General features: G+C 39.2%; 1 protein-coding gene across 22 annotated transcripts in view; it reads left to right on the top strand.

Annotated features, from left to right (window-relative positions):
• Positions 1-17,637, top strand: part of LOC140477357 (cAMP-regulated phosphoprotein 21-like) — a 448,868-nt gene extending 431,231 nt beyond the window's left edge. For all 22 annotated transcript variants that reach the window (XM_072571088.1, XM_072571084.1, XM_072571087.1 and 19 more), the window contains 2 exons: positions 10,101-10,252; positions 15,043-17,637. In XM_072571088.1, coding sequence (XP_072427189.1) covers positions 10,101-10,252; positions 15,043-15,300 — 410 coding nt within the window. In that variant the 3' untranslated portion in view covers positions 15,301-17,637. The remainder of the gene's footprint in view (positions 1-10,100; positions 10,253-15,042) is intronic.
• Positions 17,638-24,514: the final 6,877 nt, after the last annotated feature.

Genomic DNA, 24,514 nt, shown 5'->3' with positions numbered 1-24,514 from the left:
TCTGTGTAAGGAAAGCACAGAAGTAAAGCATTTGCCCCACTGGGCCTACTCTGTCATTCAGTGAGATCATGGCTGATCTGATAATCCGCAAGGAGAAAGTGAGGACTGCAGATGCTGGAGATTTTTTCGAGGAGTTTTTTTCAAAGACACACTTTCCTCATTCCTGAAGAAGGGCTCATGCCCGAAATGTCGATTCACCTGCTCCTTGGATGCTGCTGACCTGCTGCGCTTTTCCAGCAACACATTTTCAGCTCTGATAATTCACAACTCCATTTTCCTGCCTTTACCTCATAACCCTTGATTCCCTGGCAGATTAACATCTGTATATCTCAGCCTTGAATATACTTAATAACCCAACCTCAACAGCCATCTGCTGCTAGCAATTCAACAGATTCACTAACCTCCAAGAGAAGAAATTTCTCCTCATCTCTGTCTTTTACTTAGAAATCATGGATTCTGGTCTTAGAGGTTGTTTCCTCTTGTTGGAGAGTCTAAAAATCTACCCTGTAAAGTTCTGTCAGAATCTTGCATGTTTCAATAAAGTTACCTCTCATTCTTCTCAACTCCAAGAACTACAAGTCCAACCTACTCAATCCCTCCTCATGGGAAAATCCCTTCATTTATGAAGTCAGCCTCATGAACATTTTCTGGAGTGCCTCCATTGCCAGGATATCTATCCTTCAGCATGGCAGCCAAAACTGTTCACAGCAATCTAAATGTTGCCTAACTGATACCTCGTAAAGTTTTAGTAAGACTTTCGTATTTTCATACTCCATTCCCATTGCAATAAAGGCCACCAGTCAAATTGTCTACACTATTATCTGCTATCTTTTTGTGATTTATTTATGAAGACTTCCAAATCTCCGAGTGTAGTCTTTCTCGATTTCAATAACATCCAGCTCTTCTATTTTCCCTGCCCTGTCACATTTTCTCACTTTATATTCCATCTGACAAGTTTTTGCCCACACCCATAACCTGTTTATGTCCCTTTGTTGCTTTTGTCTCCATTTCCTAGTTTCCTCACCGCTTGCATTCTCCCCTATTTTAATGTCATCTGTTAACTTGGCTATGTACATTAACTTATGTCGTCCAAACTATTAATATATATTGCAAATGATTGTGGTCCCTGATCCCCATGGCACTCCACTAGTTACCAGTTGCCATCTTGAAAATGAACCCTTTATCCTGATCTCTGTTATCTTTTAGATAGCCAATCCTCTCTGCATGCAAATATACTGCCCCCTGACACTATGGGCTCTTATTAACATAACCTCACATTCTGTGTTTCTCTTCAAACACCTTTAAAAAATCCAAATATATATTTCTTATCATTTGTTATATCTTCAAAGAATGCTAATAATTGTGTCAGGCATGATTTCCTCGTCATGATGCCATGTTGATTCTGCTTGACTATATTTTGTATTTCTGAAATGCTCTGCTATTACATCCTTTATAATGGACTCTAACCTTTTCCCAATGACAGATGTTATGCTAGCTGATCTATAGTTACCTATTATTTGTCTCCCTCTCTGTTTGAACAAGCATATTACATTGGTTGGTTTCCAATACTCTGGGACTTTGAGAATTTAAGTATTTTCAGAAGGTTACTACTAGTGCATCCATTATTTCTAAAGCTAATTCTTTAAACGTTCTTGAATGCAACCAATCCGATTCAGATTATTAGCCTTTAGTCCCAATTTCTCTAATACTTTTTCTTTCATGATATTATATTTATTTCTTAGCCATCTTTTGCCTTTTGATCATATAATATCTTTGGATTATTCTTAGTGTCTTCTAATGGGAAGACTGATGCCAAGTATTTGTTTAGCTCCTCAGCCATTTCCTAGTTTCCGAGTATTATTTCTTCAGCCTCATTCTATGAACCTTATTTTCACTTTCAGTTAATTTAGCTCCAAACTGCTCAAATTCTTCCTGCAGAACCTCCTGTCTGAATTTATCGATAGTGTTGGCACCAAAAACAGGACAACTACAACTCTTCCCTTTCATTTCAAGTTCCTTTGCCATGGTCAGTCTGTTCATAGCTCCTTCAGTCCCCACTCTCATCCATATTGCTTACAAAAACTTCTTAAATTTTGGACAATTGCAGGGTGTCAGGCTCCTTGAACATTATCTCCTGTATCCTGACTTCTGTCTCATCTACATTCACACGCTCCTGTCCCTAATCACAGACCAAATTAGGATTTGAATTACCTCATGCATTTACAAAGTAAACGACTGTTGTATTGTGCAAGTGTGATGTTGAAGTAAAACAGTATCACACAGTGTTATATCCAAGCCCATGAACCGTGTAGAGCTTCCCAATGTGACGGGCTGCCTGCCTTTCCCTCAGTTTTAAAAAGCAATGCAAGCCATAGGAGCTGCCAGCCTGTAGCTTAGCACTGAAAACACTCTGAGCTAAAAAGCAATGCAACCCACACAAAGACTGGCAGCCTTTAAGTCAGTACTGAAGCCAGTGAGCAAAAAGCAAAAAAATTGCAGGTGCTGGAAATCTGAAATAAAAAACAACTTGCTGGAGAAGCATACATGAAGAAGGGCTTATGCCCGAAATGTCGATTCTCCTGCTCCTCGGATGCTGCCTGGCCTGCTGTGTTTTTCCAGCACCACATTTTTCATGCATGCATGTCTGACAGCATCTATGGAGAGAAAGGTTCACTGAATCACTATTTCAGGTTTAATGACCCCTGTTCAGAACTAGATGTGAAATGTTAACTCTGCTTTCCCTTCACAGGTGCTGCCAGACCTGCGAGTTTCTCCAGCAATTTCTGTTTTTGTTTCTGAAGCTGTACATGCTAAGAAAGCAATATGGTGCAGCCAGTGACTGGCCGACTCTAAGTAAATTAAAAATGAGTGAGTGCTAACAAAACAAGCGAAGAGTCTTAAGATGCACATTGTATAGATGCATGAGAGGTATGTGTGTCTATCTGCATGCAAGCCTAGCTGTCCCTGAGCTAGAAGTGTGCACCCAGCTAAAATATGTGACTATCTTCAGAGTGCAGGGAAAATATATTGAGTTTGTCCAATGTGCAGACTTTGCCCAAGTTTATACCAAGCAGCTCTTAATTTAAGAGCAAAGGAAATAATGTTGAAGATGTACAAGACTTTGGTTGTCGTACTGAGTATAGCTTTAGACATTTCACACAAGAAGGATATTAGAGAAATGGAAATATATAATGAATAAATACTCAGATAACATTGGACAGAAGCAGCTGTGATAGCAGCCAATATAGTGTGATTGAAGTTTGTTATGGAAAAGGATGAAGATGATCTACAAAACAAAGATTTGGATTAGATGAAGTTAGACCTTGGTCGAAGCAGACTGGGAATAGCTACCTGTGGGAAAATTTAAAACTGATTAGAGGGGTGGGGGTGTGGGTGGAAGAATTCAAAAAGCAAATGTGATGAATACAGGCCCAATATTTATTCTTTAAGGTGAAATGTAGGAGCAACTAATCCAGAGAACCCTCACTGTCTTTGACAAGGTTCCACACGGGAGACTGATAAAGGAAGTAAACTCAGGACTCAGGGTAACTTCGTAAGTTGGATCCAAAACTGGCTTAGTAGTAAGAGAGAGAGGGTGTTGGTAGAAGTCTGTTTTATGACTGGAGGCCAGTGTTCAGTGGCATACCACTGAGATCAGTATTGGCTTCCTTATTGTGTTGAGAATTTGTGGGAAATGATAAGTATGTATGCAGATGACACAAAAATTGGCTAGGTGGTTACTAATGACAGTTTTGGTTATAGGAAGATATAGAAGGGTTGATCAGATGGGCAGGTCAGTGGCAGAAGGAATTTAATACTGGAAAGTGTGAGGTGATGCATTTTGAAAGAAGTAATAAGAGCTCAATGAATGACAGGAAATTAGGAATATCAGAGGAACAGAGAGACCTTGGGGTGTTTATCCATGAATCCCTGAAAATCAGTAGAATAATAGGGTAGTTAAGAAGGCATTTATTTCATCTTCAATCATGGCATACATTCTAAAAACAAGTAAGTTATGTTGGAGGTGTATAAAACTTTGGTTAGGCCATAGCTGGAGTACTGTGTCTAGTTTTGTTTGCCTCATGATAGGAAGGATGTGATGCAGAGGAGAGGATGCAGAAAATGTTCATTAGGATGTTGCTTGGATGGAGCAGTTTAGCTATGAAGAGAGGTAGGAAAGACTCAGATTGTTTTCTTCAGAGCAGGCAAGGCTGAGGGGAAGCTGATGTGTATGATTATTATAAGAGGCACGGCGATTGTGAACAGAAGCAGCTAAATCACTTAGTTGACGGGTCAATGACAAGGAAGCATAATTTTAAGATTAAGGACAGGAGGTTGAGAGAGGAGTTGAGCAAAGGTTTGTTCAAACAGAGGAAGGTGGGAATGCACTGTGAAGAGAGTAGTACAAGTGAGAAACATCTCAGCCTTTAAAAAGTCCATGGCTGAGCATTTGAAATGTAATAACAGTCAAGGCTATGGGTCAAGTGCTGGGAAGTGGGATTTGTTTAGATAGATTGATGCAGACACAATGGGCTGAAAGATCTCTTCTGTACTGTCTGTTTGCCTCTCTCACTCCATGATAAAGAAATGTTTAAAATTGTGCATTTCCTGACTGAGACAGAAGTTATGGTTGGACAGATAGAAATTTTCAAGATTATTTGCTTTCAAGATTCTTCAGAAAGCTGGCAAATTAGCAACACAAGCACATAATGTGAATTATCACTAGAAGAATGAAAGGGGATGGTTAGAGTCAGCAGTTATATTAATGAGCATAGCTTTAATAAGCAATCCATGAGATTTATAATGATGAAAGTAGCATGGAGATTTAATGGGCTGATTACCATTTTTTTCATTTATTATGATGAGATCTGTAAGATAGAGAAATGAGCAGTCTTTTGATAAAAAAAAGTACAGTCTGTACCCACCATTTCTTTGATACTACCATTGTTGTTAAAGGTTTGCAATGACATCTGTGTGCATGTACAATTCTGGAACGTGTCATACCAGATTTCAAATTGATGAAGGGATGTATGTAGTGAATGTATACCAGAGGTTATGCAGAGTAATGAGATTATGATGTCAGTCTGTAGGTAATGCTGATATGAAGCAGTGGCTGCTTTTTTGGAGCTCATGACTTCAGTTAATACCGTCTCTTAACGATGTATGACTGAACATTTGTCCAGTAATAGTTGGACACCCTATTAATTGTATTTAAAGGAGCATCAGCTATTTTAACTTAGTTGCTGATGGGGCCCTGTAGCCAGTTGCTAATTTTACACAACTGATTGGTGCGTTTTGAGTTGTTCAAATTAACTTACATTTATAAGTAGTGAGGCAGATCCAAAAGAACTTTACCTTGATTTCAAGGCTTCTGTACATTAAAAACTAAATGCGAGCCTTCTCAAAAAGCGGTAACACGGAGATCTTGCTGGCTTTCCAGTTGGCAAATGAGATCCCATTACTTCTGCCACACTCTACCCATCTCTATTTCCAAAAGGATTCCTATCACCTGCTCCAGCTACAGTACATCTCCCCCTTACACAGATGGAGACTGATTTTAAATAGGGTGGACCACCTTTAACTTGTTTTAGTGTCTCACGTTTCTATAGTCCTTGCTGAGATGTGCAACTATATTCATCTGTGTCATTAACATTTGTTGCAGACATTGGAAAGATAAGGCTAACATGCTGGGGAGTGTTGCTGAGCAAAGAGACCTTGGAGAGCAGGTTCACAGTTCCTTGAAAGTGGAGTCGCAGGTAGATAGTGAAGAAGGCATTTGATATGCTTTCCTTTATTGGTCAGAGCATTGAGTATAGGAGGTCATGTTGTGACTGTACAGGATATTGGTTAGGCCTCTTCTGGAATATCGTGTGCAATTATGGTGTCCCTTCTATTGGAAGGGTATTGTGAAACATGGAAGGGTTCAGAAAAGACTTACAAGGATGTATCCAGCATTGGAGTATTTGCGCTAGAGGGAGAGGTTGAATAGGCTAAGGCTGTTTTCCCTGGAGCGTTGGATGCTGAGGGGTGACCTTCTAGATGTTGTTAAAATCATGAGGGACATAGATAGAGTAAATAGACAAGGTCTTTACCCTGGCAAGGGGGAGTCCAGAACTAGAAGGCATAGGTTTAGGATAAGAGAGGAAAGATTTACAAAGGACCTAAGGGGCAGTTTTTTCATGAAAAGTAGGGTGCGTGTGTGGAGTGAGCTCCAAGAAGGAATGTGGAGGCTGGTACAATTACAACATTTAAAAGGCATCTGGATAGGTACATAAAGAGGAAGGGTTTAGAGAGATATGAGCCAAGTGTTGGCAAATGGGACTTGCTAAATTTAGGATATCTGATCGGCATGGAGGAGTTGTACCAAAGGGTCTGTTTCTGTGCTGTACATCTCATTGACTCTGTGACACTATTAAGTCATACTCATGAATAGCAGCACAAAATGAACTTGCTGCTTAGATTAGATTACAGTGTGGAAACAGGCCCTTCAGCCCAAACCGACCCTCCGAAGAGTAACCCACCCAGACCCATTTCCCTCTGACTAATGCACCTAACACTATGGGCAATTTAGCATGGCCAGTTCACCTCACCTGCACATCTTTGGACTGTGGGAAGAAACCAGAGCATCTAGAGGAAACGCACACAAACACAAGGAGAATGTGCAAACTCCACACAGACAGTCACCCAAGGCTGGAATCGAACCTGGGGCCCTAGTGCTGTGAAGTAGCAGTGCAATCCACTGAGCCACCGTGCTGCTGTATCACAGACATGGAGTAATCATACATTACAAGACTCAAATGCCATTTTCAGGTGCTGCCCATTTGAGACCCTTTGAATCTACACTGCTGAGACAAAATTTGCTAATGCTCTTTGGGGGTTTTACACTAATGCAGCAGGGGGATGGGAACCTGAATTGTAGTTCCAGTCTACAGGAGATTGAGGGTAGTGAGGTCAGGGATAAGTTTACAAGGTTGCAAGAGGGCACTGGCAATCTGGATGTTGGTTTGGAATGTGTGTACTTCAATGGCAGGAGCAACCAGAATAAGGTGGGTGACCTTGCAGCATGGGTTGGTACCTGGGAGTTCAATGTTGTAGTCATTTCAGAGACATGGCTAGAGGAGGGACAGGAATGTTTGTTGCAGATTCAGGGATTTAGATGTTTCGGCAAGAACAGGGATGATGGTAAAGGTACTGGGGAATGAACCTGGCCTGGTGTTAGATTTGGAGGTAGGTGAGTACTTTGGTGATAGTGACCATAAATCGATTATGTTTACAATAGGAATGGGCAGGGATAGGTATATACTGCAGGGAAAGAGGTATAACTGGGGGAAAGATGATTATGGTGCAATTATGTAAGTTTTAGGATGCATAGGATGGGGAAGAAAGCTGCAGGGGTTGGACACAATTGAAATGTGAAGCTCATTCAAGGAACAGTTACTGTGGGTCCTTGATAAGTACATACCTATCAGACAAGGAGGGAGTTGTAGAGAGAGGAAGCGATAGTTTACTAAAGAAGTTGAAGCTGTTGTCAAGAGGAAGAAGGAGGCTTATGTGAGGGTGAGGCCTGAAGGCTCAGCTAAGGGGCTTGAGTGTTATAAGTTAGCCAGAAAAGATCTGAAGAGAGGGCTAAGAAGACCCAGGAGAGGACATGAGAAGTTGTTGGTGGATAGGATCAAGGAGAACCCTAAGGCCTTCTATAGGTATATCAGGAGTAAAAGAATGACTAGAGTAAGATTAGGGCCAATCAAAGACAGTAGTAGAAAGTTGTGTGTGGAATCTGAGGACATAGGGGAAGCACTTAATGAATACTTTTCGTCAGTATTCACATTGGAAAAGGGCAATGTTCATGAGAATACGGAGACACAGGCTACAAGATTAAATGGGATTGAGGTTGACAAAGAGGAGGTTTTAGCAATTTTGGAAGATCTGAAAATAGATAAGACCCCTGGGTCAGATGGGATTTATCCTCATATTCTCTGGGAAGCCATGGAGGAGATTGCAGAGCCTTTGAGTTCGATCTTTGTCAATATTGTTGACAGGAGTAGTGCCAGAAGATTGGAGGATCACAAATGTTGTTTATTTGTTTAAGAAGGGTAGTTGGGCCAACCCTGGTAATTATAGGCCAGTGAGCCTTACTTCGGTTGTGGTTAAGGCGTTGGAAAAGGTTATAAGAGAATAGGATTTATAATCATCTGGAAAAGAATAATCTGATTAGGGATAGTCAACACAGTTTTGTGAAGGGTAGGTCATGTCTCACTAACCTTATTGAATTCTTTAAGAAGGTGACAAAACAGGTGGATGAAGGTAAAGGGGTTGATGTGGTATATATGGACTTCAGTAAGGCATTTGATAAGGTACCACACAGTAGGCTATTGCACAAAATCACCTTCAGGATTGAAGGCGATTTAATGGTTTAAATCAGAAATTGGCTAGCTGAAAGAAGATAGAGGGTGTTGGTTGATGGGAAATGTTCATCCTGGTGCTCAGTTACCAGTGGTGTGCCACAAGAATCTGTTTTGGGGCAACTGATGTTTGTCATTTTTATAAATGATCTGGATGTGAGCTTAGAAGGATAGGCTAGTAAATTTGCAGAAGACACTAAGGCAGGCAGAGTTGTGGAAAATGCCGAAGGATGTTGTGGGTTACAAAGGGACATAGCTAAATTGAGAACTGGGCTGAGAAGTGGAAAATCGAGTTTAATACGGAAAAGTGTGAAGAAGTAATAACAGAAATGTAGAGTACTGAGCTAATGGTAAAATTCTTGGTAGTGTAGATGAACAGAGAGACCACTGTGTCCAGGTGCATAAATCCCTGCAAGTTTCCACCCAGGTTGATGGGGTTGTTAAGAAGGCATATGGTGTGTTGGCTTTCATTGGTAGGGGAATTGGGTTTCGGATCCACAAGGTCATGCTTCAACTGTACAAGATACTGGGAAGGCCGCACCTGGAGTACTGTGTACAGTTCTGATCACAGCATTATAGGAAAGATGTGGAAGCCTTGGAAAGGGTTCAGAGGAAATCAGCTAGGATGTTGCTTGGTATGGAAAGGAGGTCTTACGAGGAAAGGCTAAGGGAACTGAGGTTGTTTTCGTTGGAGAGAAGGTTGAGAATGACTTAAGGATAATCAGAGGGCTGGATAGGATGAACAGTGAAAGCCTTTTTCCTTGGATGGTGAAGGCTAACACAACGGGACATAGCTTTAAATTGAGGGCTGATAGATTTAGGGCAGATATTAGGAGTAGTTTCATCACTCAGAGAATGGTAGGGGCGTTGAATGGTCTGCCTGCAACAGTAGTAGACTTGCCAACATTAAGGGCATTTAAATGGGCATCGGACATTCATTTGAATAATAATGGAGTAGTGTAGGTTAGATGGGCATCAGATTATTTTCACAGGTTGGCGCAAGATCGAGGGCCGAGGGGTCTTTACTGCACTGTATCGTTCTATGTTCTATAAAATCATGGAACTCACTTCTAATAGCGCTATGGGTGTGCCTTCTACAGTGTTTCAAGAAGTCAGCTCACCACTGCTTTCTCCAGGGCAAACACTGATGAACAACAAATGTTAGCCTAGCCAGTCGTACCCACGCCACACGAAAATAAAGTAAAAGGAAGTCCCAGTCTCCAAGTGTACAAGATAATCCACACCAGAGAGTCTTTGATAAATGATCCCAGGATATTCAATCAACAAATTCACATTTGGATTATTCATTCAGTGGGCTTGAGAGGTCTGTTAAAGGCTTTTTCCAGACATCAGAGGGTTATTTTAACATATTGTTAAGTTCAAATCTGATCAGGGAAGATGATTCTGCATGTGGTGGTAATGGTTAATTAGGGGTACATATTTTAAATTATGATTGTCTTTGGCAGAGTTATTTTGAGTTCAAAAACATCTTGAATGCACCATTATTGTTTTAATTGCTGTTATCTACAGACAGTTTGATTACTACTGTAACTGCTTTTTCCACATATTTACACCAAAGCTTTTAGTTGTCAGATAAAATAATATATATTTTTAATTCCAGTGTTACAGCTTGCAAAACATTTTGGTAGACAAGGTTCAGTTCAAAGATAAGCATTGTAACCAACTTGCTCTTTCCAGGTTTCCAAGCTGTGTTGCCAAATCAGCAGCAAGGGTTCCAAGGTCTGATGGGAGTGCAACAATCACCACAGAGTCAGAACCTGTTGAACAACCAGCAGGGAAATCAGGTGCCAGGGGTGATGGTCCAATATCCAGCCATGTCTTCTTACCAAGTAGGTTGAAGGATCTTGATGTATTTCTTTTACTCCTCCAACCTGAGGATATTTTCCATTAATTTATGAAGTTAGAATATGACATGCCACTGTGGGATTTGTGTAATTATTGCTTGAAAAGGCAATATGTAACATATTACATACGGTGATGGTCCACTACAAATAACCAAGCTTACAATGCACGTGGGGTGCTGTAGTAGTGGATTTTGGACCAACAGTAGGCAATTCAGCCAACTGATCATATCTCGGCATCATTTAAACTCTTCTGCATGCTATCTCATTCCTAATTTTTAGTGTTCCAGTATCCACTACACTTTGAGATAGTGAATTCCATTGATTCACAACCCTGCGAGAAAAATATTTCCTCCTCATCTCTGTAGAATTCCATCTATTACAGAGATGTGTCGTAACATCTCTGAACAGGTTGACTAAACATTTTCACAAAGAGTACATTTTGTCCTTATTCAGAGAATGATTCCAAGCTGTAATTGCCTTATTATAATTATTAATACTCAAAGTACTGTTAAAAAAGCAGCCATGATGACCCCTGTGACATTCTGCTGAATGAACATCTAAATCTAATACCATGTCACTGAGAATGAACATAATGTCAAAAACTGCATTGTTTCAAAACAAGATCTATTTACTAATTCCTAAACATATTGTTTTGCTTTTGATGCAGTGAAAAACCAAGGTTTGATTTCATTATTCCTATCTATTTTACATTTCTATTTCTCACTTTTGAAAATGCATGCAACCTCCAAGTTACTGACATTAAAGTAACTAGATCTTTTGGCAGTTTTTCAGGTCATTAAATAGTTGATTTATGCATAAGGATGTGTAACACGACCTTAATGTAAGTGTTGGCATATCAAAAAAATTTATTTCTAGATAGCCATAGTACATTACACAAAATAGTATCTGACAAAGGTATTAAATAATGTGCCAATTGACAGCCAACTGAGGTACTTTGTCAACATTAGGAATCCGCTAACTCTAGTTAACACAAGTTTATCAAAAACTTTGCTAATAAAGCTTGAACTTCCCCCAGTGTCTGCAACGATTTAGTCAAAAAATAGCTTTGTAGGTTAGATTAAACCACAAATCCAACCCTTTTTGGAGGCTGGCATTATGATGCTCTGGATTAATAATGACCTTTTAATTTTTGGTTAAGATTTGCCCTTCTGCAGAGGTGGAGAGAGAGGGAAATAATTAGCCCTGAATAGAAACTCATCGCCTTCTTGCCAGCTCATGAATTAAATTCTGAGCAAAGAGGTCCATAGGTAAGCTTCCTGAACTGCCATCAATGAAGGCTCTTAGGAGGTCAATTAAGAGCCACTTATGATACTCAACTCATCACATCCTGCTCACCTACCTCTCCAGTGGGTAAAAAGTTGGTGACTTATTTTCATGGCTGGGAAACCATAGTGACCTGGGATGGAAGGGGGGCTTCTGATTATTCCAATCTTGGGGAAACTGAGGCATGGATAGGGGGACAACCTGTCCTTGCTTCCAAACCTTGAACCCCTCTTTCTAAATGTTCCCAAACAGGTAAAAAGAGTATAAAAAATTCTTAGCTTCTCCCTAAAGGATCTCCAAGGAGTAGGCTTTGACTGACAGACTTTAGAACCCAGAAGCAACTGGTCTCTGGCTGCTTGCTTCTTGATGACCTGGACTGCTGGTGTCAAGACTAGTAATTCACAGAGAAACCTGCCCAGGTCCATCTTTCAGCTTATAATGAGCTGATTGGTGGGCAATTGATAAGTTTTCAGCAGTGGGGATGGCATGTTAGTCACCAATTAATTGCTCAACCCCACATTCAAACAAAATAAGGGAAAATTCCACTCCGAGCAATGCACTTACAAATCTAGTCATTCATAGCAAGAAGACAGAAAAATAACCATTCCAGAATTATATCTTAAAATTATGAAGTGCTTTTGCCTAACAAATAAATAAACAAGTGTGCTTTTTTTAGAAAGTTCTGTTTGTAAAATTGTGCACGCAACAGAACTTGTAGATGAAAGAATCTTCTGGAGCCTATCATAATAAGTTCTTATATGTATATGATGTGTACTATATCCAAAGTAATCCTCTAGTTCAGATATCCATCTAGAACTAGAATCTATGGGAGAATTCGCCAGATCTGTACAGCCCAAAAACAGATATCCAATTATCCTCGATTGAAATTGCATTGATGAGGAATATTAAATGGCATGTTTATGATTGGAGTTTTATATTAATGTCTCACTTTTTTGCTAACACTTTGGCTATGCAGAGTTTAATTAGCACATAGCAAAAAGGTATCCTAACTAGTTTAATTAACTCATAGTGTAAAGGTATCCTAACTAATTTATGATACAATCAATTTGTCCTGTTGACGATATGGAATTAATTTTCAACTTGTCATTTGGCTATAACATTGCTAGAATGGATTAGCCACCTTGTAGGGAAACTAGATTGTTTTCCATTCTATTAATATTTGGAGGGTATTTATAATGGCATGTTAATTGTAACAGCAATTTCACCACCAACGTCTCCACCTCACCAGAGAGCTAGCTATGAGTTTCAAGTTTACCCTTCAGTACTTTCATTTTAGGTTCAGCTACTTTAAATACTGAGGAACTTAAAGCGAGAAATCCTTATATCTCAAAGGAAAAAAGCTCTTTCTTGCTTCATACCAAGATTAACAACTTTATTTTTTGCTTGGTCTATGTTTCAAATTATTGCAAAATGTACTTCAGAACATTTCATAATTTATGGACTTCTGTCTAAGTTCTCCCAATATACTGAATTTTTAATTTTGGGATGCGTAACAGCAATTTGGGAATTTCCTGGTCCAGCATGCCCACCTCGGGAAAATGTGCCAGCAAATGTGGGATTTTCATTTTGAGAGAGCAGGCGAAAACCAGAGTCAGGCAGACCATCCCCAGAAAGTGTTCTTGACATTCAGAGGGACTGTCAGGAACTGCAATGTTTTCACAAGTGGAAAGCTGTTTCCGCTGTCTAATGTGCATCTAATCTTACAACCAAGCCTCACTCTGCATTATTGGCATTGGTTACTATGAAAGGAAGAGGATTCCTGAGCAATAGATGGGGAGGGAATTGATTGCATGAGAGTAAAAAACTTTTGAACTTCTCTCTCAAGAAGTTCCCTCATTCAGGCGATGGATCACACACCTCGGAGGGACCATGGACTCATGAACCATGAGTCCTTTAAAACCCAGGCCTGACTCCACAAAAATTGTTCAGGGCTGGGATATCCCTAATCCTGCAGTAGGGCCAAAATCAACTAGGTGAAAACAACGACTAGAGATGCTGGAAACCAGAGTCTAGATTAGAGTGGTGCTGGAATAGCACAGCAGGTCAGGCAGCATCCCCTGCTCCTCGGATGCTGCCTGACTTGCTGTGCTTTCCCAGCACCACTCTAATTTAGACTGCAGTTGGGCCGGTCATGTCAACAGTGCAGGTGTGGGTTCGCGATCTGGAACAGCCTGCACTCTTAACACACATTGGTGAAAACTGGGGATACCAGGGATGGATCTAGGAAACCCTCTATTGAGTCTTAGTCTTTATTTCTGCATCGTCATAAAGTTCCTGATGAAAATCCAGCACATTAACAATGAAGCTGACAATGCTGGATCACTGTAAATAGACTCCAAAGGATCAGCATCCATATGTCTTACAGTTCCTTCTATCATACTGTTAGAAATACAGGAGACAATTTTAGTTTAACATATGATTTAAGAAACTGAAATGGTTGCATATGATATTGTTTTTGCAACCCACCCAATTCTACTCCCCACTGAGTATATCCCTTGCAAGTTAAATTAAAAATATTTTGGCAATTTCTGATTGTGCATTCCCTCCTAATCACACAGTATCTTTAATATGACAGTTAAAGATAACAAATCTATTAGATTATAAGGCTATTTTTCTATGGAACAAAGAATTTCTTAGAAGTAGCCATTATAAAGAATGAGTATGTTAACAATCACCAGACCATTTTAGACGTAGTAAAAAGGGTTGAAATTAATATTTTACTTCATTTTTTTTCTGAGGCTGTGCTAAACAGTTTAATTCCCTTAGTCAAACTGCATGCATTAATATTTTGGAATCATTCATAAAAATGTTTCATCTTGATTGAGTTTCAATTACAAATAATTGTCTTGATTTCAGCAGAATAATAATCTTATGACTTGACACTTACCAAAGCACATTTTCAGTCAAGTGTTTTTTTTGGAAAAACATGATATTTAGAAAATTTCACACCTTCACATAAAGATAAAAATGTACTGGGGATGTGTCATTATAAGTAATATATAAAGCTAAAGAATGTATTGATGCAATTATCTGCTACTTTATCATTGCAGTCTTGTTAAAACTGCCCCATCAGCAAACAGTCTAGTAACGTTAGTGCCAAATATCTGAATTCTTGCAGAAAGCAAGAAAATCAATGATACATATACCTTTAACTGGAAATATTTGAATACCTTGAATAAGAATAAGACTTCAACTTATGCCAGAAAGAGTTAAATGAATGCCTTTGAAATAGGAGCGGCAATAGCTCATGTTTTATTCCCCTGCATCGTGAGGTAATGAAACAATTTTAGACTAGGCAAGCTAAGAATGTCAGTGCAATCCTTTGAGAAAGTAAGATTAATGAAACTCATATCATTCATTGTTAATTCTAGATCTATTGAAAATCAAAAATATTATTATGTGTTTCAGTCTATTGTGCATTCATATTAAATACAAGAATACCTCTGATTTATTTAATATTTTATTGTTAGGTGCCAATGACCCAGGGTTCTCAAGGGATGTCTCAACAATCTTATCCACAAGCTATCATGCTACCCAACCAGTCAGGTCAAGGAACTCTTCCAGCCACTGGAATGCCTGTCTATTGTAATGTTATACCTCCTTCTCCACAAAACAACTTAAGGTTGGTAGCACCCCACTGCCCGACCAATAATGTACCAGTGATCCCTGCTAACTGCAGAACAAACTGTACTAGTATTAGCAGCACTGGATGGCAGGTCAAATATTGACACTGGCTCTGTGTGAATAAAATAATTTCAAAATGCATTTTTGGACATAGTAACTATGGCCTTCACAAAAAAATGGAACATCAGTTGAGGAAATAGAGTGTTATGTTCTCAGTCGATCACTGCTGGTATTCTGTTTAAAAAAAACAATTCTAAAAATGTTTGCTGGTTTCTGGTGCATTTTAGTCATGTCCCTGCTAGGTATGCCTTTGTAGCTTAGCTGAGTGACATGGATTATCTGAGGCAAGACCTCTCCCTACAACTGAGCACCACTGTGGAGATTGTAATACCCCAATACTGGTTAGTTTTGTACTTTGTGTTGAGTTTGTGAAGCTGAAAAGTATTACAATTATTATAATAAAATACACATTGTACCAAAGCTGAAATGGAAAGAATTGCTGTATGGAAGGAATAATTTATATACACTAGAGTTTTTTATGGATATATACTGTATTGTAGTGTTTAATCACAATAAACTATTTGACCTCATGGGTAAAGGTCACATTTCTACCATGTGAGTTGTCTCTTCTCTTGATACTATAATTTGTTGAGTATCAGTTTAAGTATTTTTGACAGTAGCTCAAACTTTGTTCACAAAGCAACTGCTAACTCAATTTGTACTGAAACCTCAGCTGTTACTGAACTAACACTGAAACTGCAAACCTGTTTACACTGCTATTACTGTATTGCAAAATTATATGTCTCATGCTTCCAGTTTTAAGTCAATTGTGCATCAAAATAAATAGTTGCAAGACCGATCAAATAGACTAATTTTCTCCACCTCTAATATGTGTTATTGAATCCAAGCTAAATTTGATGAACCCCACACAAACATAGTATGAAAAATACTTAATGTGAATGTTACATTCAGGAGATTGGTATTTTTTTAATGTAATGAGTAAATATCTTGGAACACAATTATATTGTAATATTGCTAATGCAACTGTGTGATGTGATTTAACTTTTCCATTGAGAGCAAAGATTCTCGTGTTAGAAATTGTTGCAAATACTTTCTGATCTTTCTATTGCATCAGAAAGTTTTACTGTGATCCATCCAAGGGCACATTTGTTTGTAGGCAAAATCTTGAGCTTTCTAATTGTTCTAAGTGACCCAATGATTTAGTCCTAAAGTTTGAATTGTGTTACTTTGAGTTACAACTGGACAACGTATTTAAAAATTTGTTTTAGTTTCTCAGGAGTTAGCAAGAGATGGGAGACAATTGCAATTTTCTGGTAAGCTTCTATAGTAATTTCAGCCAGCTGGTCTCCACGTAGGGTGCTTGTGAGATGGATTGAACTACAGCAATCAAATCTATATTCATCACAGTTTGTTTGCTGGACAGATCTCTTTGAATTTCCCAGAGCTCATCTCTGAGAGAAAGTAACAAATGCTGTTTCATTTCAACATTTGCTACAAGGAATTAAAGTAAAATGCATAATTTAAGTTTCAACTATCGCCTCACCTTATTTTGCACACAGATAAAATTCATGGTTGAAAACTTGTTTTGCCATTGTATTTTGGATAATTTATTATGGTAGGAGGAGACACAAGGAAAGAGTATATAAAACATGTTGAAACCCAAACAATTGGAAGAAAGCATCACATTTTATTAAAATGTTGAAGTGTCTTTGTCTACTTAAGATAATACTCTAACATTAAAATTAGTTAATTTGGAATAACTAAAAATTGTATAATTTAAGTAAATTAGAATCAAAAGTGATTGTAATTTTTTTTCTCTATTCGAAGTTTTATAAAGTTAGCAAATTTGAGATGACTGGAACCTCAGATTTATGTAATACATCAATGCATCTGTACCATGCTGGGGGTCTGGGAATGACACAGGGTTGCATGTATTAACCATTTACAGAAAGTAGATGTATAATTCAAGCCCAAAATGACACATTTTCCCAATATTCATGTGTGTACTTTCCACTAGCAATATCTGAGTGTTTATTAGCATCATAGTTTCAAACCAACTGTCCTGAAGCCTGTGGATGTTAAGGCCAGATTGAAAATCCCTTTGCTCTCATTGGCACATTGATTTTGATCAGACTGCAGTAAAAATCAGGGGTTAAGTTCAGCATAATTGTGATTTACAAAGCTCGCAATGGGGTTAATATGTCTACTGAAATTTTCAGAAACTGGGGACCTTATTTTCCCATTTGACATCTTACAGTGACTTTCATTATGGTTGCAATTTGACACAATGACCTGACATTTTGCTCCCAGGTTAAGAGTGTACCATTGGGACATATCTGGCTCTGCAAACATAACTTAGGGGAATGTGTCCTGCAAGTTGTAATTTTCATTCCAGGAGGAGCACTGGATTCTTACAGTCATTGGGAAGGTGGGGGGGGGGGGGGGGTGGTGGGGGGGCGTTGGGGGGAGGTGACACTGGAAACAATGCAGAGATTGCCAGGTGTGAAAGTTGGCTGGGTGGGTGGAAGGACACAATGTATCAACACTTTATCAACTTTTTTTTCATGAACTCTAACATAAAATAGTTCCTCCAGACCTAATACCCTATCACCCCCAAACTCACACACTCCATGCCACAATCATGCCATCATATGGCTTCGTACCCTTATGCCAACCTATGCCCCTCTGCTTACTCCCATTATAGCTCCTATGCCAACTTAGTGAGAACTCATACCCATCTCCCATTTATCACATACAATGCCAACACACTAGTATCCACCATAGGCAGACCTCAGGGCCCATGTTAATATAAAAAAAATCTTAAGTGCCTATTGAAGAATGCAGTATTTTTAAAAAAACTCTCTTATAGGCTAAACATTTAAATTCCTTTAATCCCATATCAAAATGACCATTAGAATTCACAAGACAGAGCCTCCAACTACATGGAACTGTCATTCAAACTGAGAAGAACCCCATTGTGATAATGGAAGGTGGTGAAATTAGTCATGCAACAACAATCCAGCAATGATAAAATAGCAAGAATTTTTTTTTATACTGCCGATATTTTTTTTCAAGTGCTTCAAGGGGAGGAGTTTCATATTTACATATCTGGTACTGCAGTATTTTATAACTGAAAATGTGTTGCTGGAAAAGCGCAGCAGGTCAGGCAGCATCCAAGGAGCAGGAGAATCGACGTTTCGGGCATGAGCCCTTCTTCAGGAATTCCTGACCTGCTGCGCTTTTCCAGCAACACATTTTCAGCTCTGATCTCCAGCATCTGCAGTCCTCACTTTGTCCCTGCAGTATTTTATAGTTTATTGAAATAATGCTCAGTATCAATTGTAGCCAGATTCCAGAATTTGTCACAGCATAGACTTCAAAGAATGCATATTTTGAAAGGGTACATTGTGAACAATTCAATATCGAAATATTACACTCGACAGATTGATTTGAAGCACAAATTAGAAATATTGAGCCTTCAGCTAAACCAGCAAAGGAAGAATGGAATACTAAATTTAGAGGGCATCACAGGGACAAAATCAGCATTATGTCCTTTGGTGAGAGAAACGATAGATCACCTGAGATAACTAGGCAAGAACAATGTGATTGCACCTGACATGCAGTTTTTGCTGTCAGGCTTCAATACTGGTTGAAACCAAGAGAATCACTGCTTTTCGTGGCACTATTGTAACACTCTGAATAACAGTCAATGCTAACAAATCGAAAGAGTTCCTTTCAGTAACCAGACTTTGTTGTGTGGATTAGAGTTGATTTGATTAGCCTCAGTGTGAATTTTGATCGATCCACATTATTAACCTTAATGTTTAAAAAAATAGTTTCGATGAAAATCACAGTCACGCGTTTTTAAAAATTATTCTATATTATTGACATTGGACAGAGCACAAACCCCAACAGCAAGTCTGGTCCTGCTCAAAGTTGTGTTCCTTCTGACAATGCAGTGACCTTTATCACTGTCTCTGGCCATTAGAGACTGCTTCAGAAATGTGTCCTGGCCCAAATGCCAGAGTTGTCAACATTGATGCTGCTCAATCAGCATTGACTGACACTTTTGACTACCTCAAAATCTTTCTTTATCTGTTGCCATGGTAATGAGTCTAGGCAGCTGGGCATTTTGAGTGAATGGCATCCTCGTAAAAGGGATCCTTCCAAAGAAGCTGGAAGTACATCCATCTTTTATGCACCAGCAAATGTCACAGGCATAAACTCTGTCCAGGGATTCTGAAGATTATCTACATCATAATATTTCTCTGAATAAACAATACTTTGAGTTAAAAAATGCAATAATTCTGCACATGTGATCAAAAGGGGCCTTTATTTTGCTCAAGTTTTCTTAGTCCTCCAACACACTTAGCTGTAATTCTTTTGCCTACTGACAGACAAGAGATTAAATGAATATTTATCTTTCTGCAAGTTGTATCTCAATCGTTTGGGATATATCTTATCTAAAATTTCCAGTTATTGCTTAATGGAATAATTTAACACCTTTTTAGTTTACTTGGATTTCCCCTCCACATGCAAATAACATTTCATTGATTTTATTTGGAAAAGTCCACACTAGTTTACTTTGAAACTGACCAATGTGAATTTATAGAATAAATAACCACTGAAGAAGTCCTTATGACTTTCTTTATGCATTTGTAAGTCACATGCAGATATGCAACAGACATACAGAGCCTCTGAAGGAGGATCTGAAAAGAGAAAGGAAATTGGATCCTTCACAGTAACTGTTGAAATAGAAATGGCCACATAATTATCCACCAGAAGGTGCCTTAGACTAAATCTATTGTCAGGTTGTCTGAGCTCCAGTGACAGACTAATGGCTTCATGCTACACAACCTCAAACCTTTAATATGGTCTGTTACTGCATCTGAGATGGGATTATATTCTAGGAACCGATGTAATATACTTTGATCTCTTATTTTTCAAGATCCTTTAATGTAATCACTGCATTATTTATGCTAAATCCGTTAATTAAAGCAGCTTTGAGTGCTCATATTAGACCTCAAATGCTTTCTACTTGCAGCTCTTCTCACAGGGTACTTTTGCTACGTAACATGGCAACTGTGTCTGGCACAGTTACTCTCAGGTGATTTAGTTCTTGAGAGGAGAACATTGTTTAGTATAGGTCCTGGTCTTGAGCAGGTTAACAAACATCCACAGATGACATCCACACAAGTAGAAAATATTGATGTTATATTATCAGGACAACTATTTCCCAGCCAGTAATTCTGACATCAGAACATCTTCCATTACTTGCAATTAAACTTTGATTAATTTACAGATCATCACAACCTTCTAATTTCTCATACACAGAAAATTCAAAGGTTATCACTTGCTTGTCTAAAGGTTCATGGAAGGATTCCAGAAGATCAATCATTTTGTCAGACACTCAGAATTCATTTTTGATCTTAATCTTGTTGTTCATGAGCTTTTACCTTATGGCAACATGTAGCCTTAAATTTCTTATTCTGATTGTGGTCACGTTCCTGGCCATCACTAAAACATTTTGAGAAGCGAAATTTAATAAATTCAACACTCACGCCAGGCTATTCTTACATCTTACTTGAGATTTTTGCCTAATATTGTCCATTCCTATTTTTCTGAAGAGTTTATGGTGCTGAAATTCTTTCCAACTACTTCAGAATGTTCCCTTGGATGTTGAACACAGATTTTACTATGTTGTTTTGTCATATATCACTATGAAAAAAAGTATCTGTAAATCTAAATAATTATTCATTTTATTTGGTGATAAAATGTCAGATAAATTTATCGCCAACTGATGTATTTCTAGATGGATAGTGGAATGTACTTTTCATTTTTTTGATTTTTTTATAATAAGCTTTTTTATTTGAAAAATAATGGCAAATGAGAAGACTTGTATGATATGACATACACAGTCATTAGTACAGCTTCAATAAACAGTGTTGTGTAAATATTTAAAATTTTGAAGGTTTCTATGACTCAGTTATTTAACAGGAAATTTCATTTGCTCCTAGTTTCTGTTCATTACCTTTGCTGCTCCTTCCTGTTATGATGATTGTGCTGAAGTTTGGCTCCCACAATAATGGTATCAACCAGATTCTATTCCATATATTCAAACACATTTATTTGATAACTAATAGGGAGGTTAACTCTCAACATGCTACAAAAAAGGTTATAAAGACAGGCCCAGCCATTACAGACCAGTGAGTTTAGTTTTGATAGTCAGTCAGTTCAGTTTTAGTACTGGTGAGACATCCAGGAACAGTTATTCAAGATAAAAATCAATAATCGCATGGGAAAATGTAAGTTAATTCAGAGAATTCATGGATTCATTGACGGAAAATTATGCCTAACTAACTTGCTTTAATTTCTGAAGGTGGATGAGGACAAGGAGTGTTTTAAGACCATTAGACCATAAGCAGACTTAGGCCAATCAAACCAGCGATTCTGCTCCACTATTCAATGAGATCATGGCTTATTTGATCACCCTAGCTTCACTTTTCTGCTTTAACTCCATAATCTATCATTCTTTTACAATTAGAATCTGTCTCAATCTTGATTATAGTTAATGACCCAATCTTTACAGTCCCTTGATATATAATTCCACAGATTCACTACCCTCAGAGGAAAAAGAAAATCCCCCTCGTCTCTATTAAATGATTGACTCCTGACTCTGAGATTATGCCCTCTGGTCCAAGACTGTCCCCTAAGAGGAAACAACTTTTCCACATCTATTCTATCAATCCCCTAAGAATCTTTCATGTTTCAATAAGGTTACCTCTCATTTTTCTAAAGTTCAATGAATTCAAGTCCAGCCTACTTAATCTCTCCTCACAAGCCTGTCCCTCCGTACCTGGTATCAGCCTAGTCAACCATCTTTAGACTACTTCCAATACCAGTATATCCTTCCTTAGGTAAGAGGTTCAAAACTGCTCACAGTATTCCAGCTATGGGCTGACTAGTGCCTTGTCTGGTTTTAGCAAAACCACCCTATTTTCATTCAGGATTCCCTTTGAAATGAAGGCAAACATTCGACGTGCCTTTGCTATTCCTTCTTAATCTTTAAACTCAAAGATCAGTGCTTGCAGGCTAAAGTGCCACCTGCTCCAGATGTGTTACAACATGTCTGGACAGGTTGATTAAAAATTTATGTCAATACTTTGGCCATAAAGTGATTTCAGGGAGTTAGGATGGAAGCTGCAAAGCAGGACGAACAGAGTAGTGTTCTCTAGTTTACTACCGGTGCCATGAGATAGCGAGACAAGGAACAGGGAGCGGGCACAGCTTAACACATGGCTGCGCAGCTGGTTTAGGAGGGAGGCCTTCAGATATGTAGATAATTGGGATGTCTTCTGGGGAAGGTGGGACCTGTACAAGAAGGACGGGTTGCATCTGAACTAGAAGGGGACCAATGTCCTGGGTGGAAGGTTTGCTTGAGTAGTTCGAGAGGGTTTAAACTAGTATGGCAGGGGGGTGGGAACCTGAGCTGTATACCGGAGGTGAGAGTTGATGCAGATGAGGCAATTGCAAGAGGTAGACCAGCTAGTGGGAAGGATTTTCCTGGCAAGGAACCAAGGGATCAGTTAAAGTGTGTTTGCTTTAACGCAAGGAGTATCAGGAATAAAAGTGATGAACTTAGAGCATGGAGCAGTACCTGGTGCTATGATGTTGTGGCCATAACAGAGACATGAGTTTCTCAGGGCCAGGAATGGTTGCTGGATGTTCCAGGGTTTAGAGCATTTAAAAAGAATAGGGAGGAGGGAAAAGAGGAGGGGGTGTAGCACTACTAATCAGAGAGGGTATCACAGCTACAGAAGCTTCCATTGTCGAGGAAGATCTGCCTACTGAGTCAGTATGGATGGAAATTAGGAACAACAAGGGAGCAGTCACCTCGTTAGGGGTTTATACAGGCCCCCCCAATAGCAGCAGGGAGGTTAAAGAAAGTATAGGTCGGTAGATTTTGGAAAAGTGTGGATGAAGTAGGGTTGTTGTAATGGGTGACTTTAACTTTCCCAATATTGATTGGAAACTCCTTCAAGCAGAAGATCTGAATGGAGCTGTTTTTGTAAGGTGTGTTCAGGAGGGTTTCCTAACTCAGTACGTTGATGAGGGGAGAGGCCATTCTAGACTTGGTGCTCGGAAACGAGCCGGGGCAGGTATCAGATCTTGTGGTGGGAGAGCATTTTGGTGATAGTGACCACAACTGCCTCACATTCTACATAGCTATGGAGAAGGAGAGGATTAGGCAAAATGGGAGGATATTTAATTAGGGAAGAGGAAACTATGATGCGATTAGACGTGAGTTAGGAAGCATGGATTGGGAGTAGTTGTTCCATGGTAAAGGCACTATAGACATGTGGAGACTGTTTAAGGAACAGTTGTTGCAAGTGATGACTAAATATGTCCCTCTGAGACAGGCAAGAAGTGGTAAGATAAAGGAACCTTGGATGACGAGAGCGGTGGAGCTTCTCATCAAAAGGAAAAAGGTAGCTTGCATAAGGTGGAGGAAGCTAAGGTCAAGCTCAGCTCTAGAGGATTCCAGGCAGGCGAGGAAGGAGCTCAAAAATGGTCTGAGGAGACCCAGGAGGGGCATGAGAAAGGCTTAGCAGAATGGATTAAGGAGAACAGAAAGGCATTTTACACTTATGTGAGGAATAAGAGAATGGTCAAAGAAAGAGTAGGGTCGATCAGGGATAGCATAGGGAATGTGTGTGTGGAGTCTGAGGAGGTAGGGGAACCCTAAATGAGTTTTTTGCTTCTGTCTTTACGAAAGAAGCGAACTTTGTAGTGAATGAAACCTTTGAAGAGCAGGTGTGCATGCTGAAATGGATAGAGATAGAGGAAGCTGATGTGCTGAAAATTTTGTCAAACATTAAGATTGACAAGTTGCCAGGCCCAGACCAGATTTGTCCTCAGCTGCTTTGGGAAACAAGAAATGCAATTGCTTCGCCACTTACGAAGATCTTTGCATCCTCGCTCTCCACTGGAGTCGTACCTGAGGACTGGAGAGAGGCAAATGTAATTTCTCTCTTCAAGAAAGGAAACAGGGAAATCCCCGGCAATTACAGACCAGTAAGACTCACGTCTGTTGTCTGCAAGGTGTTAGAAACGATTCTGAGGGATAGGATTTATGACCATGTGGAAGAGCATGGCTTGATTAAATGTAGTCAACACGGCTTTGTGAGGGGCAGGACATACCTCACAAACCTTATCGAGTTCTTTGAGGATGTGACTAGAAAACTTGATGAGGGTCGAGCTGTGGATGTGGTGTATATGGACTTCAGCAAGGCATTT

The sequence above is a fragment of the Chiloscyllium punctatum genome, chromosome 5, assembly GCF_047496795.1.
Source record: "Chiloscyllium punctatum isolate Juve2018m chromosome 5, sChiPun1.3, whole genome shotgun sequence".
Taxonomy (NCBI): Eukaryota; Metazoa; Chordata; class Chondrichthyes; order Orectolobiformes; family Hemiscylliidae; genus Chiloscyllium; species Chiloscyllium punctatum.
The sequence above is the reverse complement of the archived record's forward strand: the minus strand, read 5'-3'. Positions and strand labels throughout refer to the sequence as shown.